The sequence below is a fragment of the Phyllobates terribilis genome, unplaced genomic scaffold (genome assembly GCF_046119375.1).
Source record: "Phyllobates terribilis strain yellow unplaced genomic scaffold, ASM4611937v1 Scaffold_7__3_contigs__length_470593459, whole genome shotgun sequence".
Taxonomy (NCBI): Eukaryota; Metazoa; Chordata; class Amphibia; order Anura; family Dendrobatidae; genus Phyllobates; species Phyllobates terribilis.
The window spans coordinates 44863831-44883886 of NW_027362767.1; the positions used below are offsets into that span (position 1 = coordinate 44863831).

Consider the following 20056-nt stretch of genomic DNA (forward strand, 5'->3'; position numbering starts at 1 on the left):
TACGAGGCTTATTACTTTCTTTGTACTGGATGGTTCGAAGGGAGGAAGCAACAACCTTGGCTCTGAGACGGCTTTGTCGCCTACTTCCTGCACTGGCTCGGAGGAGTAGTAGAAGACTTTGGAAATCCAAGTGCTTCTCACTAAATTAGAATATTATCAAAAAGTTAATTTATTTCAGTTCTTCAATACACAAAGTGAAACTCATATACAGTGGGTACAGAAAGTATTCAGACCCCTTTACATTTTTCACTCTTTGTTTCATTGCAGCCATTTGGTAAATTCTAAAAAGTTCATTTTTTTCTCATTAAAGTACACTCTGCGCCCCATCTTACTGAAAAAAAACAAAACAAATGCAGACATTTTTGCAAATTTATTAAAGAAAAACTGAGATATCACATGGTCACAAGTATTCAGACCCTTTGCTCAGCCACTCATATTTAAGTCACATGCTGTCCATTTCCTTGTGATCCTCCTTGAGATGGTTCTACTCCTTCATTGGAGTCCAGCTGTGTTTAATTAAACTGACAGGACTTGATTTGGAAAGGCACACACCTGTCTATATAAGACCTCACAGCTCACAGTGCATGTCAGACCAAATGAGAATCATGAGCTCAAAGGAACTGCCCAAGGAGCTCAGAGACAGAATTGTGGCAAGGCACAGATCTGGCCAAGGTTACAAAAGAATTTCGGCATTACTCAAGGTTCCGAAGAGCACAGTGACTCCCATAATCCTTAAATGGAAGAAGTTTGGGACCACCAGAAGTCTTCCTAGACCTGGCCGTCCAGCCAAACTGAGCAATCGTGGGAGAAGAGCCTTGGGGTTCTTCTTTACCTCTCTCACCAAGATCACTGTAGGTGAGCTCCAGCGATGCAGTAGGGAGATGGGAGAAAGTTCCACAAAGTCAACTATCACTGCAGCCCTCCACCAGTCGGGCCTTTATGGCAGAGTGTACGACGGAAGCCTCTCCTCAGTGCAAGACATATGAAAGCCCGCATAGAGTTTGCTCAAAAACACATGAAGGACTCCCAGACTATGAGAAATAAGATTCTCTGGTCTGATGAGACGAATATAGAACTTTTTGGTGATAATTCTAAGCGGTCTGTGTGGAGAAAACCAGGCACTGCTCATCCCCTGCCCAATACAATCCCAACAGTGAAACATGGTGGTGGCAGCATCCTGCTATGGGGGTGTTTTTCAGCAGCAGGGACAGGACGACTGGTTGCAATTGAAGGAAACATGAATGCGGCCAAGTACAGAGATATCCTGGATGAAAACCTCTTCCAGAGTGCTCTGGACCTCAGACTTGGCCAAAGGTTCACCTTCCAACAAGACAATGACCCTAAGCACACAGCTAAAATAGCAAAGGAGTGGCTTCAGAACAACTCTGTGACCATTCTTGACTGGCCCAGCCAGAGCCCTGACCTAAACCCAATTGAGTATCTTTGGAGAGACCTGAAAATGGCTGTCCACCAACGTTCACCATCCAACCTGATGGAACTGGAGAGGATCTGCAAGGAAGAATGGCAGAGGATCCCCAAATCCAGGTGTGAAAAACTTGTTGCATCATTCCCAAGAAGACTCATGGCTGTACTAGCTCAAAAGGGGGCTTCTACTCAATACTGAGCAAAGGGTCTGAATACTTATGACCATGTGATATTTCAGTTTTTCTTTTTTTAATTAATTTGCAAAAATTTCTACATTTGTTTTTTTTTTTTTCAGTCAAGATGGGGTGCAGAGTGTACTTTAATGAGGGAAAAAAAAAATGAACTTTTTAGAATTTACCAAATGGCTGCAATGAAACAGAGTGAAAAAATTTAAAGGGGTCTGAATACTTTCCGTACCCACTGTAATATATAGAGTCATTACAAACAGTGATCTACAACCGCTGGCAAAAATTATGGAATCACCGGGCTCAGAGGATGTTCATTCAGTTGTTTAATGTTGAAAAAAAAGCAGATCACAGACATGGCACAAAACTAAAGTCATTTCAAATGGCAACTTTAGGGCTTTAAGAAACACTAAAAGAAATCAAGATTAAAAATGTGGTACTCAGTAAGGGTAATTTTTTTCAGACCAAGCAGAGGGAAAAAATTATGGAATCACTCAATTCAGAGGAAGACTAGATAAGCTTGAACAATAAGCAGCGACTAATAGAATAGTATTTAATGGAGAAATGCAAGATTCTACATCTGGGCAATAAAAATAAATGACATGTACAGAATTGGAGGAATAGAACTAAGCAACAGCATGTGTGAAAAAGACTTGGGTATACTAATAGATCACAGACTGCACATGAGTCAACAGTGTGATGCAGCAGCAAAAAGGCAAACAGTTCTGGAATGTATTAAACAGAAGCAGAGAGTCTAGATCACATGAAGTAATTATCCCCCTCCAGTCTTCCTTGGTCAGACCTCATCTGGAATATTGTCTCCAGTTCTGGGCACCACATTTCAAAAAAACATAAAAAAAAAACTGGAGCAAGTTCAGAGAAAAGAGACCAGGATGGTGACCAGTCTGCAAATAATGTCCTATGAGGAACAGTTAAAGATCTGGGAATGTTTAGCTTGCAAAAGAGGAGACTTAATAGCGGTCTACAAATATCTGTAGGGATGTCATAGTGAGGAGGGATCATCCTTATTCTCATTTCCACTTGGAAACATGAGCAGCAATGGGATGAAACTGAAAGGGAGAAGATAGATATTAGAAAACACTGACAGTGAGGGCGATCAGTGATGGGAACAGGCGGCGAGTTCTCCTTCAATGTTAGTCTTCTAACAGAGGCTGGACAGACATCTGTGTGAGGTGGTCTAGTGAATCCTGCATTGAGCAGGGGTTGGACCAGATGACTCTAGGTCCCCTCCAACTAACATTCTATGAGGTTTTAGCCTTTGTACTTCCGAAAAATAACTGCAATGTCATTAGAAACAGATTAAGTTATTAAAAATGTTTAACCATCAATCAGCTCTTAGTCTATCTGTGGTGGTACTTGACACTGGATACAGGTGGTCATTGAGGGTGCGGCTGGGGAATGAGAGGGCCAGTTAACAGCATCAATGCTTTCATCACCCCAGATCTGCTACATTAACTTGGCTTCTTACAGTAACAGGAGCACTGTACCCAGCTTCATGCCAATAGCACCCTTACCAGTTTGTAACCCTCCAATATCAGACCAGCCATGCTGGATGATAAAGCAGGCAGAGTTTCACCAAGACGTCTGCAGCATCTGTCACATTCAGTGTGACCTCGATCTTATCTGAGAATATGAAGCTAATGGCCAATCTGCCATTGGTGCACAAAGTCTGGGGCTCAGATATTTACATTTATCATTAGCCCTTGTGTCTCCAAGTCTGGGATAGGTGATGCCAGAAGAACATAACAGTGGGCACGATGCAGTCAGGGTACAAATGGAGGATAATGCTATGTGCTTGTTATTAGGGGTCAGCATTGGGCCCTTAGTTCCATTGAACATACTGTACACAAGACATTATGGACAATTGTAGCCTCCAGCTTTGTGGGAACAGTTTGGGGTACGCCCTTTGTTTCCCTGACTGTACCAGGTGCACAAGGTCCATACAGACATGGAGGGGAGAACATGAGCGGCCGCACAGAGCCTGGGCCTCAGCCATATCCTATAAATGGAGATTTTGAGCCCAGCCTCTCCCCAATATCAAGAGTCTGTCCTCACAAATTCTTTTCTGGTTGAGGGGGCACAAAGCCGCTTAAGATATTGTAGAAATCCTTCCCAGATGGATGAAATTACATATAGAGGAGCTGACTCCATATTATTGGTTACAGGGGTAGGTGCAAATATATCTGAAGATCTGTCCCCAGGGAGTTTGTTCACCTATTTTAGTTTTACTACAGTCTATAGTGTTTTTTTTTTTTTTTTTTTTTTCCAGACTTTAATGATAAAGATACAAACTCATACCAACACAGGGGCAAGAAAAAAAATGAACAAAAGAAACCGCTGGACTTAACACTAAGGGTGCACCCCAATTTTTTATTTTTTTTGGGCAGGAGGACTGCATCCGAGAGTCATGGGATACTAAAGATAAAGCAGAATATAAAATATCACATTTCTTGGGCTATGTGTCCATGATCAGCCTATAGCAGTGCTTTGGATGTAGCGTATTTTTGCTGCGTCCGATCCCGCATGTAAATCTGCACGTGTTCACTGAACTCGTGTAGAGTTACTGCGCACTATCCATTCCATTGTGGAGACCAGCATCTCCACAACAGAAGTTGACATGCTGCGGCTCGTAAAGCCGCGCAGCCGGTGAGTTTGTGCGGCATCAAACAGAAGCACAGTGGGCACGGGATTTCCATAAATCCCATCCACTGTACAACGCAGAGTTTTGGACGCAGCACAGGTAAGCTGTGTCCAAACCACTGCCACTACGGATCATGAGCACACAGCCTTGAAGAGCAGACCACTCCTTGCCTTAAGCCTGCCACTGTAGAAGTGGCTGCTAGTTTAGGTAACAAGCTGGACCTAGAAGTTAACCCCTCTCCATTCTAGAGAGCAGAGGTATTAATTAGCAGGTTGTCATTGGTTTTACCAAGCGCTTTAAGTGTGTCCATTATGAGACGACCTCTTTCAGCAGTTTACACAATTGTTGATTTTCTTTACCAGGACGATGGGACGCGGCCTGTGATTGATGGCGCTGCCGGCTGCACCCTGCAGTCAGACCCGGGAGCCACGTTGTAGTTGTCAGCCGCCATGGAGCAGTGATGGCGGACGCTCGACAAAGACACGGGAGGCGGCTTTAGTGCAGATAGTTTATTTCAGTACGGTAGTGCTTCATTACAGGTTTAGTAAAATTACTCAGTACATTCATCGGCCACTGCGGCCTAAAACCAGCAAGTAGAAAAAATACTGGTGTAAAAAAAACCAAAAACATCCTCTGCTAGCAGAAGGGGGGGGTCAATAACATTGCAGTTTGTTACTGGCAGACATAGGGTTAAACAAGTAAGATGAGGGGTAGCAAGAGGCAGTCACCACAGCAGCCAATCATATGACTGCTCTAACACCATGTGATTGGGAGGCTCCTCTTCTCCCTTGTGCCAATTAGACGCCTTTTTTTTTTTTTTGGGGGGGGGGTTTACCAAACAAAGTGGCCACCACAAGTCTACAGCAAACAGTCCAAGAATACTGCTGTAATACCAGGACGTTAAAATCTAGCGTTTATTATACAATTAATTATTAAACAAGGAGGATGGGCCAACATAGAAATAAAGAAAAAAAAAATTATAAAATTACATTACACACCCTCGAACTAATCCGGCTCTTAAAGTGCATCAGAACACATAGGGTTAGGAGCCAACCTGGAGTCTTTGGCGATAACAGATTTATATAAACGCGTGCGTGTTCCAGTCCGGACAGGACGCGACTGAAAACAAATAAGTTCAGGTTTACGCTGCCGTATGTCCCATCCACACAGCGATAATCACATCCTAGTGCAACAATTAGACTGTGCAGAAAGGGGTTATTTGTACCTGGACCCCCCCCCCCCCAACCCAACCCCCTTTCCAATTATGGTTTATTACTAGTGCACATATAGGGAACATAATCAAAAGCTGAGCTTCTCATTGGTTGTTTCCATCCAAACAGTCAGCAAGCTGCTGACTAGTCTGCCTTCTATGGTGAAACCAACAAACTACATTAGATTGCAGTCCCTCGCCCAGCCCTTTAACCTGATAATTTAATGCATTAGAATACTTCAGCTTGTTAACACAACATCCAACTAATCAGTAAAGCCAGATTAGGAGCCATTAACAGCAGCTTGTTGATGGTTTCCATTAAACAATACATTCATTATGCAATGAACAGAAATAAGGGATCTGAAATTTAGTGAAACAAGCAAGAAAAAAGCTAAAGAAAAAGGTTATGGATAAGATACTTGATTTTAGAAGTCAAAGCATGGAATTTAAGAAAAAAAAAAGTGCAAGTTGTTTGTTTACCAGGGACAGAAACTAGCAAAAACCTCAATACTCTGCAGAATTATAGCGTTAGTGCAGCTTTGTTCCATTCACTTAAAGAGACCCAAGCTGCAATACCAGAGCCAGCCTATGGACATGAGTGGCGCCATTTTGACCGTTTTCCTTTCTATTGTAAACTAGAAAAACGAATGTAATCTGGGCATTGGAAGTGGTGACTCATGAGGAAACAAGTATCTGCTGCAATAAGGAAAAGTGAAGAATGTTAAATATCCCCCACCCTCCCCATATAAGCAGATGACATGAAGGCAGCCATTGTACAGATCACACAATGCAGGATTTGTTCGTTTGTTTGCAACACAGAATTTTTAAGAAATTATTTAAAGCAGCAAGAAAGCTTTACAATCACTTAATTGAAATTACCAGGAAAGGTTTCTCCTCTTTTAAACTTTCTAGCACTTTTGTTAGTGCTATACCCAACACAACCAGCAGAGGGAGCGTTTTGGAACAAGTTTGCATGTTCAGGCGGATGGAGGCAAAATAGCAACGCCTTGAATTTGTCAGATTTTACTAAAAGGGGGAAAATTTATGAAGACACTAGACCAAAAAAAAAACAAAAAACAAAAACATCAGCACCACTTGTTCTCGGGTTACCTGGTGTATTGCAGCCGGTTCTTAGTTTTAATAGTGCTGCAATGCCAGACATAACCCAAGTACAAGAGGTAATTTTCAGGCCGGGGCAGGTGTTAGATGACACAATCCCTTTAAGAATGACCCTATACATAGGGAAGTAGTGGTATGGCTGTATAGGCACTAGTCCAAAAAAACACGACTTTTGTACAGATCAGATGTGCCAATCTGCATTAGTGTATAAACTATATGCAAGTTAGACTGGAAGTGCACACTTGGAAGCAGTTTAAATACATTGACACGCCCTCAATGCACTTCCAGCCTGATTTGCATACAACTTTTACACCAAGTTTAATAATGGGCATGTCAGATCTTAAAAAAAAAAAAAAAAATGCATCTATACAGCCATTAAAGTAGGTCCAGATGTAAAAAAACCCAAAGAGGTTCCCTTTAGTACCCAAACAAAACACCACAGCTGTGAATCATCCCAGCAAATCTCACCCTGTGCAACTTGAAGTGTTAAACTGCACAATACAAAATTCTCAGGTTTTGCCCTCATAGAAAAGTCGAGTGCCCGTACCCTTAAAAGGGATGTTCTGGGTATAAGCAAAAACATGCCTACCTCCATTCTAAAAAGGTGAAGCCCCCGTCTACAGGTTGTGTCTGATAATTGCATTGAAGCGAATGGTGCGAAGCTGCAATATGCAGACAAGGGGAGGCAATCATTAATACAAAGCTGCATGGATACAGATGGTAAGAGGTAATATAGAGGTTGCAAGAAACCACCACTAGGGGGAGCTTATTGTATCTTACTATGGAGTGTAGAAGAATGATACTCTGAGCTCCCCCTAGTGGAGACAACAGGCAGTGCCATTTATAGAATGCGACATGTAGGAGGTATTAGGAAGTAAAACAAACCACCACTAGTATTCGTTTTCCTTCATGAACACAGTTGCCTGCAGAGTACAAGCCGATACCCCAGAGATCAGACTGGAATTACATCCATATTAAATTGCTCCTCCATTTTATTTTAGCGTAAAAAAGGTGGGTGGGGAAGATGGGGGGGGGGTGCAGCAAGAAGATACTCTGAACCCCCTTGAAGAATCCATCTGCAGTAATTTGATGCATGTTTTTAATCCTCTTTTTTGGCTTTCCGTGTCTAGGTGGCAGGAATTGAGTCTTTCTGCTTGAAAAGCGGGAGGTGCCGGCTGTTCTTTCACCGCTGAAGACCCTGCGGGAACCTCAGCGTTCAGGACATTCACATCCAAGACTGGGATTCATTGGGGGTAAGAAAAACAAACCCGAAAAACGGAATGTGTATTTGCAGTTAACGTAAACATAAGTTATTGGCCGCGCCGTACCGTCACAGCGACAGCGCAAGGTGCACACAGACGGCCCGGGCAGCGGGGTCATGCCAGTGTATTAGCGCCACATGTAAACAGGATGGGAGTCCCGGCGGCCGGCGTGCTCAGGGGTGGCGACAGGGCACAGCTGCTGGTCGGACATATTGCTCCATACCATCCAGAAGATTTGGGGGTGGATGAAAAACTGGAAAGGGAAAAAAATAAAGTCAAGATATGCGATACCGTGCTGGAAAATCCAGAGACAGTCGCTTTATCACCCACCTTGCTCTCTCGGGTCTGGCACCTGCCAGTCTGGGCAAGTCATCATCACTGTCGTATCTTCTAGGATTGTCAAAAAAGTAGGCTCTGGACCCGAAGCTGTGACTATTCACCATACCAGCTGGCTCCTGGGATAGGAGGAAGGCTTAAAGTTACAGGGGTCAGAGGAAAATAAGAATTTTCTTGCAAAGTCTTAAAGGGCAGGATGACAGTGCCACCAGTTTCCATATAGTGATTGGTATCTAATCTGTGCCAATCATGCATGCTGTGGACCTGAAACCCTTTAATGGAGACGCCTTCTCATTAAGTGATTGCATCTAGTAATTGGGACATGGGGGTCCGACCTTCTTTGGAGCACTATGAATCCAAGTATGAAGGGTCCGCAGCTCTGTAGCAGTGCCTCCAACCACCCGGCCATGTCCCACAGGTCAGACCCCAGCATTTACATGATCACTTACAGATGATCAATCCGACTCTTAGAGCCGTTCCCATGAGTATGGGGCGAGAACTCACCAAGTTTTGGCTCAGCTTCTTAGCCCGAAAGAAATAAGTTATCAGGGTCATTGGCAGGAACTCACAGAACAGGAGGATAAGCCCAAATATGAGAAATTCCAGACTATTCGGGTCTTCTGTAACAGCCTGGGGGAGACATAATAGGGGGTCTTCTTATTAATCGCTCACCACTAAACACAGCCCCCTCCATCCTTACTATAGATGCGATCAACATGGAGCACAATATTCAAGGGGCAGTCCATGACTAGAAAGACATGGTTGCCTTCTTCCAAGAACAGCACCAGTCTGCTCTGAGTTGTGTGGTTTTGCAACCAAGTTCTATTCACATGTGTGGAGCTTAATATACATTCTGGGCAGGAACGGCAATGTTATTTGGAAGAAAGCACAATATTTTGTCTAATCTGGGAAAACCACTTTAATTCTATAAAGATCTCCTGCATTGCTACACAACTGCACTATTGTGTAATAAGTCTGCAGCCACCACTAGGGGGAGCTCCCTGTATACTGAGATACAGGATAAGATTCTGTCTGCAGCCACCACTAGGGGGAGCTCCCTGTATACAGAGACACATAAGATCCTGTCTGCAGCCACTGGTCATTATAATCCCATAGACATACCATTGCCGATGACTTGGAGACCCCGCTCCACCCATAGCTGAACGGACTTGGCTTGCTTTCTGGCTGGATGGAGACCACAACCAAGTTGTATAAGGCTCTCAGGATATAGAGTGCGCTGATAATGGAGCCGGTTACAACAGCCTGGCTTCCAGAGGTGCCCTAGATAAAACACAGATCAGACTTCATAATTAGCCATGGGTATTTAAGGGGGTCTCAGTCAGAGTTCTCATTATCACTTTAAGACAACTTTCTTTTAAAAAGCTTTATATTGGGGGAGAGTTTTCTGCTCATTAACATAGCTTTGCATTTAAAATTCACCTTACTGCTCTTAAACACAGCAGCCTCTTCCTCAATTCTAGCCATGCTTTATACTGCAGTTTTGCTTATTCACGTGTCTGCTGTGTACAAACACAAGCTCAGAATAACGTCAGTACACAGATTATTCCCTTCACAGTAGGACTAGATGGATTCTGAGATGTGAGAAACAAAACCACCATTAAGTGCGCCGGCACCCGCCCTAGAGGAGCGCCGGCACCCGCCCTAGAGGAGAACCTCGCCATTCAGATACAATAGCCTTCGACATTGTAAAACAGACTCCAAGGAATTTGGCAATTTCTTAGTGCAACAAATGGCATTTGCAGACCAGTCATGCACATATCCTTAAAGGAGAAGTCCAGTATTGAAGCACTTTTAAATACTGATATTCTTGGCAGATAGTGTATTTAGTTTCCCAATATGAGGAAGATTGGGGTCCCTATGACCACCCTGATTGTGTTCTATCGCAAGAGCCTCACCTTTGATTCTAGGTAGACATACGCAGGAGACATGTTGGCAATCCTATAGGTGTTATTGGCCAGGGAAATTGAGCAGATGGCAAAGAGACAGTCACTAAATATCATCCTGATCATGGTGATCCACCCGCGCTGATCATCAACCCCATCACCCAGCAAAATACAAGATAAGTTCACTGTTAGGAAGGCGAGACTAGTGAGGAAAAATCCTAGATGTAGAGGGATCCTGGATGGGAAAAAGAATGAAAAGTCAATTAGTCCAGAAGGTTAGAGAAAAGCTAGTCATTTGCAGTATCACCCCCCGATCCAAGGGGTCTGTCCTGTGCTGCAGGCACCGTCTATTCCCCATCACAGAATATGCCATAAAGGTCTGATATGAGGGTCTCCCACCACTAAGACCCTCCACTAGCTCCAGCTTCCAGTCAGTAGAGTATGCGGCCAGCCCTCTCCAACTAAGATCCCAAGAATGGCGGCCTCCCTATTCCCAGCATTGTCCGACAGGGGTCCAGTAGGTGGTCCCTCAGACACTTGTGGCATATTCTCCATTCAGTAGAGGAAAATGCCCCTCGAAGACTTAGGCGATTATGAGTCCCGTTATACCAAGGAGGCGGCCAGCTGGGATCTGGCTTGAATTTAGGCAGAACTTAAAAATGCACAAAACGCAGCACATTGCAGTGGAGGAGAGATTAAAAATTCAATCCTAATTTTGTAAATCTTTGTGTAGCATCGTGGAGAATTAAAGGAATGTCCAATGGTGATGACCCCAACTCCTGCAAACAATGCTACAGCCATGCACAAACATGGCAGGACCCCCATCAATGCACAAACATGGCAGGACCCCCATCAGATCCTGGTACCTACTTGTATCTGTTGAATTCTGGTGAACAGCGAGCTTTAAAGATCACCTAAAAAGAAAGAAGAAACAGCGTTAGACGGCGCACTGCTCCGAAGGCAGAGACAAAAGATCCGAGACATCGCCAGAACTGGCTACATGCACTTCTGTACGATATGGATAACGAGCCAACATGGCTTCATTTCACACAGGATGAGGTACGTGGGTTTCGTAAATGGCGGCTGGAGACCGCCCGCTATCCGATTTACTTGTTCCTATACATTACTCCCCGCTTCCAGTCACTCGAGTTGTTGGCATTGTATGCGCCATCATCTGCGGGCACAAAGGATGGGACTTAAGGCTATTGGGGGAAGACTTGCTGTTTAAGGTCCATAAGTTGGTTTTAATGAAGCATAACATCTAATTTACACTGTTATCGGAGTGGATTGTGCCCCCTTCTCACCATCACCTTGTGTCTGCACTCCTCATATATTCTGCTCATGATCAAGACAAGGCCGTCGTACGGGTTCAGATTAGCAGCCGCTTTCCCCCAGCGCGTGCGTCTATAGAGCGCCAACTGGGAATAGATATTATTCCAGAGTTTTATCAATATAAATAAGGTCTTGCTTATGTTCCCACAGCCCCCTGCTGCAATAAGCCCAGTCATCGCCCCCAGTGCATAATTTGCCCCCCCCCTTGTTGTACAATACTCACTAAAAACCCCACAATTTTAGGCCATGCACCATTAACCTCACACAAAGATAGCAACGTCTTTCAATGCATTGCAAAAAGGCTGTAATGTTACTGTTGTCTTAGAAAGTTCAAGACGCCACAAGGGAACAGCGTGTTGCACTTTCTGAAGGAAACCTGCAGCCTCATCTTTTTGTCAATGTCCAGGGTGTAGTTTCCAGAGAAAATGTTATAATGTCACCAAACCTGCTCAGTGCAGTCATCTGGGCGGGGCATAGCGCTAAGCAGTCAGTGTTCTCCGTCCCACCCACTGGTCATTCCATTGACATCTTGCTTAGTCTGTGATGCTGGGAGAACAGCGCCGACTGCTCAGTGATCTGCCCCAAGAACAGGGCAGGTGTGGCGCCATGACATTATTTTCTATGTTCAGCGCTGCCTGCACTATACACCCTGGACATCAGAGGGTAAAAAGCCCTAAACGAACAATTGTCCAGTGGAGAAAATAAATGAACAACTTGCTGATTGGGGAAGGGGAAGGTGTCTGACTGCAGAGACCCACACTGAATGGCAAAATGGGGAACCTTCTCCCCTGTGATATTACAGGGGCACATGCCCGATTGAGAGGCAGCTGCAAAAAGCCGAGCGCCGCCCTATAGGGAATGAATGGAGCGGCGATGGGGCTTCATTTTGTAACAAGGATGAAAGTTCCTCAATTTTGCAGATTTGGTGTAGCTCCCCCTCCCCCATTACAAATTAAGAAACTGGTCAGTGGTTAGCACTGCAGCGCTGAGGTCCTGGGTTCAAATCTCACCAAGAACAACATCTGCAAGGAGTTTGTATGTTCTCCCTTTGTTTGCGCGGGTTTCCTCCGGGTTCTCCGGTTTCCTCCCACACTCCAAAGGACATACAGATAGGGAATGTAGATTGTGAGCCCCAATGGGGAAAGTGATGATAATGTGTCTGAATTATAACGCGCTGCAGAATATGTTGGCGCTATATAAATAAAAAGATTATTGACGTGAACCATCTATAGAGTCTCTAATAGATCTGTGCAGCCAGTAACTACAGCCATGGACCCGACAGCAGTCAGGTGAGAAGAGCTCAGTAACAGCTCAGCATCCACAGGAAGCCATCACACCCCCAGACAAAGCAGTAGGGTGAGGAGAGGGTTAACCAATGATGTCACCCAACAATCACTGGCAAACAGCGCCCTCAGCAGGCAGAAGAGTAAACACACTGCAAAGCACTTCAGGGGGGTGCAAGGGATTAAACAGCAACATTATTATTGCTGTACACAAGATCCATTATGACATTAGCACACCCCCTACAGGTCAGACAAGGAACTGCACTGAAGCTTTACAAGCATGCAAGAAAATAAATGCAATCTATACTGGAGGAGAGCAAAACACACCCCTCCCCCTATTAGGAGCACAGGAGGAAACAACACTGGTACCTAAGTCACTGCAACAGCTCACACCCCCTGTAGGACATAAGAGCAGACATCCATGCAAAATACTGTGAAGGGTTAAGGAGTGATGTCATCTGCTGCAAAAGAATCCTACAAGAAACCACCACCACCTAGAGGACAGATAATGAACTACAGTAATATGCTAGAGCCAAGCAACACGCCCCCTCCAGGCTCAGGGTGAACAGGAACCCAAAATAAAGGCATCAGTCACCAAGACAGGTTTACCTGCCCCTATAGTCAGTAAAGAACACAACCGCCCCCTGCAGGCCAAAAGCAGTCACAACACTACACAGCTGCAGGGGATGAAGGGGTAAGCAGGGACATCATAATAAAAATGCATTAACTTAAATGGCAGTACACGTAGAGGCGAACAGCACGCCCCCTTCAGACCACAGGGAGAAACAGACCCATCCGTACCGGGAACACGAGCGCCCCCTGCCGCCAGCCTCGCATAGCTGCAGGGGATGAAGGGTTAAACAGTGACGTCACCCCCCCTGCACTGGAAAAAACAAGCTGCCAGCAGCGCGCCACCTGCCGGTCACACGGGGCACTGCAGCCGCTGACAATAGTAGCAGAGCCGCCCCCTGCACTCACCTGCGAGAAGTAGAGGGTGAGCAGACACAGGGAGAAGAACTGCAGGCAGATGGGGGCGCAGTAGAGCAGCCAGTGCGGGAAGGGCTGCAGCACACTGGCCTGGGCACAGCTGTTCAGGTAGAAGGAGAACAGCACGGTCCGGAAGCCGGCCCACAGCAGGCAGAGGAACAGCAGCAGGCTCTGGTAACTCAGCCGCTTCTGCTTGTAGTGCAGCAGCAGCCAGAGCTGGACGTACACCGCCAGGAAGAGCAGCGAGCACAGCGCCGTGCACAGCACCGCCAGCCCCAGCTCCACTGCCCACGGGATGGCCGCGCTCATGGTGTCAGAGCATGTCACTGCACCCCGCGCTCCACAACAACTCCACTGGAAGACATCAGCTGAGCCCGACCATTTCAGCTACTCTGCGCCCAGCGGATTGGCCACACGGAGCTCCGCCCACTTCGGCTTCTGCTCTCTTATAGGTCGCGGTGGCTGTCAACTATCCCACAACGGACCTGCCTCTCAAGAGCATGGACGCTGCCCGCAGACGATTGGACAGAGGCGACTCCGCCCAGCAGGAGGAACGAGGATCTGATTGGTTGATTAGGACGTCTGTTACTTCTTTTGTCTAAGCTGTAGATCCCGCCTACTGGTTGATGGTGATTGGTTGGGGGGGGGGATCGCTATGGCGACGGGAGGGCGGGACTTTGAGGGTGTCAGGTGATGAGTGGTACCCTGCAGCCGTTCACAGACGGACTACAACTCCCAGCATGCCCCGGCGGACTGCAGGACAGTTATGACTAAATCCCAATGGGCTAAAGGACCTGGTCCCTGTGAGGGAATGACGTCACCTGAAGGGGCGTGGCTTCTTCAATCCAGCGCAGACCTGAAACCAGGAAGAGGTGAAGCAGCTGCGGCTGTCGGTGCTGAGATGGTTAACGAGAGTCTGTTCTGCTGCCAGGCCCTGACTGCGGCCCGTACTGGGTGAGTGTCGCCATGGGGGGCTGCCTGTGGGGGCGCTATACCTGTGCTGTGGGGATATCTTACTGCAGTGGCTTGCAAAAGTATTCACCCCCTTGACTTTTTACCTATTTTGTTACATTACAACCTGTGTGTAAATATTTGTATGATCTGATTTGTGTGTGATGCATCAGCACTAAATAGTGTAAGGTGGTGAAGTGAGAAAAATATAGGAATAAATAAATGTATGGGATCAAATAACTAAAGATTGGCATGTGCATAAGTATTCACTAGTGTTGAGCGAGCACTAAAATGCTCGGGCCGAGCTCACTGTGATACTCGGGTGCTCGACCCGAGCAACAAGCCCAATGTTAGTCTATAGGAGACCCGAGCATTTTTGCGGCGGCACCCCCGGCAGTCTGTAGAAAGCCTAAAAAGTGCCCAAAACGATAGTGACAGTGCTCAAAAGACATGGGGACAGCATGGGGATCGCCCCTGGAAGCATTTCTGAACCCCAGGTCACTGCTGTCAACAACGTGGTCAGAGGTATTAAGCCACTTTTAAGGGCTCACAATAAAACGTTCAAAAACAAAACTGAAACGGTTTTCCTGTGAAATATGTTAAGGAACTTCCTTTCCAGGGTAAAGACTTGTGTATAAGGTAAAATAAATAGCCAAAAACAAAAATACTCCTCCACACCTTGGGCTATGTTCACAAGTAGCATTTTTTATGCGTTTTTGCACTTTTGTATTGCTTTCAACCGTGACAAATGCATTCACCGGGAAATGTCATTTTAACATTTTACAACCTTATCTGGCCATGTGCTGTGTGACACATGCATACAGTGCTGAAAAGACATGGGGACAGCATGGGGAAGACCCCTGGAAGCATCTCTGACACCCAGGTCACTGCCTAAAAGTGTGCCCATCAGAAGTGATCCTTGCCGCATCAGAAGATGCAGACTTGCAACTATCCCCATGCAAGTCCTTGTCCCAGGGCAGTGTTCAATTGTACCTCCCCCATTCCTTGCAATGCAAGCGCAAATATGCAGCCTGCCACCCACCCGCAGGCTGCAATACTATACTGCTAGCTTGCACTTGAAATAGGGCCTTTTAGTTTGGAGGAGGCCGAAGCTGGCCACTACCTCATGGCTGCTTTGGCAGCGAGGTATCCATACTCAGTCCCCAGCCGCCAGGGGGCGGTCGGGTGTCCACGCTCGGTCCCCAGCCGCCAGGGGGCGGCCGCGTGTCCATAAACGGTCCCCAGCCGACCCTATTTCTCCTGTCACCTTCCCACACACTTTTCTTAGCCTGGCCTGCTTTAGGGCAGCATTGGACGAGCCCACCAGAGAACCAGACTCCTCCGGTGGGCCCTGGCTTCTCCATCAGGGGAGTTGAGAGTGCCAAGGTGAGGAGCATGATGATGATGATGATGATGATGATAGAAGTTAGCATCTGCTTTGTTTTGTTGTAATGCAAGCGCATGTATGTAGTAGCGGCTAGGCCTGAGGTGGTCAGCGTTTTGGCGCATATCCTACCTCCTCCGAGGATTGCTGGATGTTTTCCTGCTACTATCCCAGTTCTATGACTCCCGTTAAAACAAAGCTTCAGGTGATAAATGATGGATGAGGTGGTGGTAAAGGAGAAAGAGCAGGAGGAACAGGTACCATTCACATCAATATCAGGCCGGTCAACCACATATGTCTTGTAGGATATGTTTCTGTAACAAAAGGAGCGGTTCGGCTACACAGTTATAGGGCATACAGTGAGTGCAATGCCTACCAAAAATTGAGGCACTCCAATGCCCCTTGGAAATGACATGGGGGTCAGAGGGCCTTAACTAAACCATTTTTTCCATTTATAGCAACTGGGTCTCCTGTGCACTGTTGGCCTAAGCAGTGAATGGAAGGCTTTCCAAAAATTATGAGGAACTGCAATGCCCCTTGAGACAGACGTGGATTACAGCATACTAAAAACCTTCTACCCATTATTGGGGAGTGAGTCTCCCTTAGTTTTCACCTTTGCATTGAAAAGTAAAAGCTGACTAAAATTAGGAGGAAATGCAATGCCCGTTGGAAGAGTCATGGAGGTTAGAGGTAATTAAAAACAATATTTCAATGCCCCTTGGAAGAGCTGTGGAGTTCAGAGTGGCGTAAGAAGACTCTTTTAATGCCCCTTTGAAGAGACGTGGAGGTCACAGTAGCTTAACAAGACGGTTTTAATGCCCCTCGGAAGAGACGTGGAGGTCACAGTAGCTTAACAAGACGGTTTTAATGCCCCTTGGAAGAGACGTGGAGGTCACAGTAGCTTAACAAGACGGTTTTAATGCCCCTTGGAAAAGTGGTGGAGGTCGCAGTAGCTTAACAAGACGGTTTTAATGCCCCTTGGAAAAGTGGTGGAGGTCACAGTAGCTTAACAAGACAGTTTGAATGCACCTCGGAAGAGACGTGGAGGTCCCAGTAGCTTAACAAGACGGTTTTAATGCCCCTCGAAAGAGACGTGGAGGTCACAGTAGCTTAACAAGACGGTTTTAATGCCCCTCGGAAAAGTGGTGGAGGTCGCAGTAGCTTAACAAGACGGTTTTAATGCCCCTTACAAGAGCCATACAGTACAGCATCTTAAAAACATTATTCCCATTATTGGGGAGTGGGTCTCCCATAGTCTTTGCTTATGCCTTCCAAGCAAAATCTGCCAAAAATTAGGACGGAGGAACTTGCAATGCCCCTTACAAGAGCCATGCAGTACCGCATATTACAAACATTATTCCCATTATTGGGGAGTGGGTCTCCCATAGTCTTTGCTTATGCCTTCCAAGCAAAAGCTGACAAAAATAAGGACGGAGGAACTTTCAATAATGGCAACACGGACCACGGTCACCCTGGTGGTATAGTGGTGGTGGTGGCTGAGGTTAAGGAGAAGAGCAAAATACAGCCGAAATGAGGAAGCGTATACCCATGTGTGGGTGTGAAGCGGTGCATGGGAATACTCCTCCCGAAATAACACAGTGGATTTGACTTTGTTACTCTACTGTCATTTGGTGGTGATGAGAAGTCTGGCCCAATCCAGCCCTTGTTCATTTTGATAAGGGTCAGCTTGTCAGCATTGTCAGTTGAAAGGCGAGTGCGCTTATCAGTTATAATTCCCCCAGCGGCACTAAAAACACGCTCCGATAACACGCTAGTGGCAGGGCAGGCCAGTACCTCCAAGCCGTACAGAGCGAGTTCATTCCTAGTGTCCAGCTTGGATACCCAATAATTAAAAGGCACAGAGGAATCACGGAGGACTCTGGTACGGTCGGCAAGGTACTCCCTCACCATCTTTTGAAACTTTCCACTCCTTGTGAGAGTACCCCGCGCCTCGGGGTCTGTCCGAAGGGAGGGTCTGAGAAAACTGTCCCAGAACGTTGACAGTGTTCCCCTGCCTCTGCTGGATTGGAGTTGCGTCTCTCTCGCATGTACGCCTTGGTTGGGCAACGAACTGTGACCTCTGCCGCTAGCGTGTTCAGATGGGAATTTTTTTTAACATTTCTGCAGCAAGGGCCTTCTGGTACTGCCCCATTTTCGTAGACCTCTCCACCTCAGGAATAAGAGAGTGAAAGTTCTCCTTGTAGCGGGGGTCTAAAAGTGTCACCAACCAGTAATGACTATCACCCAACATTTTGACAACGCGAGGGTCACGGTTAAGGCAGCGTAACTCAGTCATGCGTGCCAGACTGGTAACGGACAAGACTTCCGTGTCCTCACCAAGATGACGACTGACCATGCTCTCCTCCTCCTCCTCCCCCCTGTCCTCAGGCCCCCCACGCTGAACCGACGGTATGACATTTGTACAGGTACTACCGTCTACAGTGCATGGTACAAGCTTCTGTTCTTCCTCCTCCTCCTCCTCTCCCTCATTGTCCCCCAATGCACGTTGGGATGAGATGAGGCTGGGCTGTGTGTAATCACCCGCTACGGCTTCTTGATCCATCTCATCATACTCTGGCTTCAATGCCTCCTCTTTAATTCTCTGCAGAGAGCGTTGCAAAAGACAGACAAGTGGAATGCTGAATCTAATGATGGCGTCATCGCCACTCACCATCTTGGTGGACTCCTCAAAGTTTGTCAAGATGGCACGTATGTCAGACATCCAGGTCCACTCCTGAGGTCTTATGTGTGGAGTCTGACCTGAATATCGACGGTCTTGTTGGAGCTGGTAGTCCACAACTGCTCTCTTCTGCTCACAAATCCTTAGCAACATGTGGAGGGTAGAGTTCCAACGTGTGGGGACATCACACAACAGTCGGTGTGCCGGAAGCTGCAAACGCTGCTGCAACACAGCAACGGCGGCGGAAGCTGTAGCCGACTTGCGAAAATGAGCTGACAGGCGGCGTACTTTGACGAGCAGATCTGGCAACTCGGGGTACGATTTAAGAAACTGCTGAACCACAAGGTTAAGCACATGAGCCAGGTATGGTAAGTGTGTGATCTCGCCTCAGAGCCGCCACCAGGTTACGGCCATTGTCACACGCGACCATGCCTGGATGTAGGTTCAGCGGTCTCAGCCACAGATCTGCCTGCTCTTTCACAGCTGTCCACAACTCACAAGCAGTGTGAGGTTTATCACCTAAGCTTATGAGTTTCAGTACAGCCTGTTGCCGCTTGGCGGAGGCAGTACTGCAATGCTTCCAGCTTGTAACTGATGTGGTGATATCTGAGATGGAGGCTGAACATGAGGAGAAGGAGGAGGAGGATGATGCGCAGGAGCTGTATACTGTGGGGGCAACTCTGACTGACATAGGGCCCGCAATCCTCGGTGTGGGGAGGATGTGTTCCATCCCAAGGTCCGACTGTGTCCCGGCTTCCACTATGTTTACCCAGTGTGCCGTTAGGGTTATGTACCGTCCCTGGCCACAAGCACTTGTCCACGTGTCCGTTGTCAGGTGGACTCTCCCAGTAACTGCGTTGTTGAGGGCACGGCAGATGTTTTGGGACACGTGCTTGTGTCGTGCGGGGATGGCACACCGGGCAAAATAGTGTCGGCTGGGGACCGAGCACCGAGGGACGGCCACCGCCATAAGGTTGAGGAAGGATTCCGTCTCCACCAGCCTAAAAGGCATCATTTCCAACGCAAGCAGTCGTGAAATGTGCGAATTAAGGACTGTGGCCTGTGGGGCGTTGGCTGCGAATTTGCGCTTTCGTTCAAAGATCTGGTATATGGACAATTGAACGCTGCGATGGAACGTGGACGTTGATGCTGTTTCTTGAGAAACTGCCATAACAAGTGAAGACTGAGAGGAGGGGGCATCTTTGCATGCAGTATGGACAGGGGATTGCCTTGCACACGCAACAGGGGGTTCTATTACACGCACAACAGCGGAAGAAGCAGTAGTGACACCCGCTGACACTGGTCGTGGACCCTGGGGTTCGCCCCACAAAGTCGG

General features: G+C 46.9%; 2 protein-coding genes across 5 annotated transcripts in view; one reads left to right on the forward strand and one right to left on the reverse strand.

Annotated features, from left to right (window-relative positions):
• Positions 1 to 5098: 5098 nt before the first annotated feature.
• Positions 5099 to 14133, reverse strand: GPR137C (G protein-coupled receptor 137C). Its single transcript, XM_073638473.1, has 7 exons — positions 13697 to 14133; positions 10974 to 11017; positions 10116 to 10338; positions 9322 to 9480; positions 8704 to 8829; positions 8194 to 8318; positions 5099 to 8116 (listed from the first exon to the last, which is right to left on the reverse strand). Exons 1-7 carry the CDS (start codon positions 14012 to 14014, stop codon positions 7978 to 7980), a joined length of 1134 nt encoding a protein of 377 aa, XP_073494574.1. The 5' UTR covers positions 14015 to 14133; the 3' UTR covers positions 5099 to 7977.
• Positions 14134 to 14367: 234 nt separating this feature from the next.
• The window catches only part of TXNDC16 (thioredoxin domain containing 16), a 42230-nt gene continuing 36541 nt past the window's right edge, over positions 14368 to 20056 (forward strand). For all 4 annotated transcript variants that reach the window (XM_073638467.1, XM_073638468.1, XM_073638469.1 and 1 more), the window contains exon 1: positions 14368 to 14659. The gene's annotated coding sequence lies outside the window, so the exon portion shown is untranslated. The remainder of the gene's footprint in view (positions 14660 to 20056) is intronic.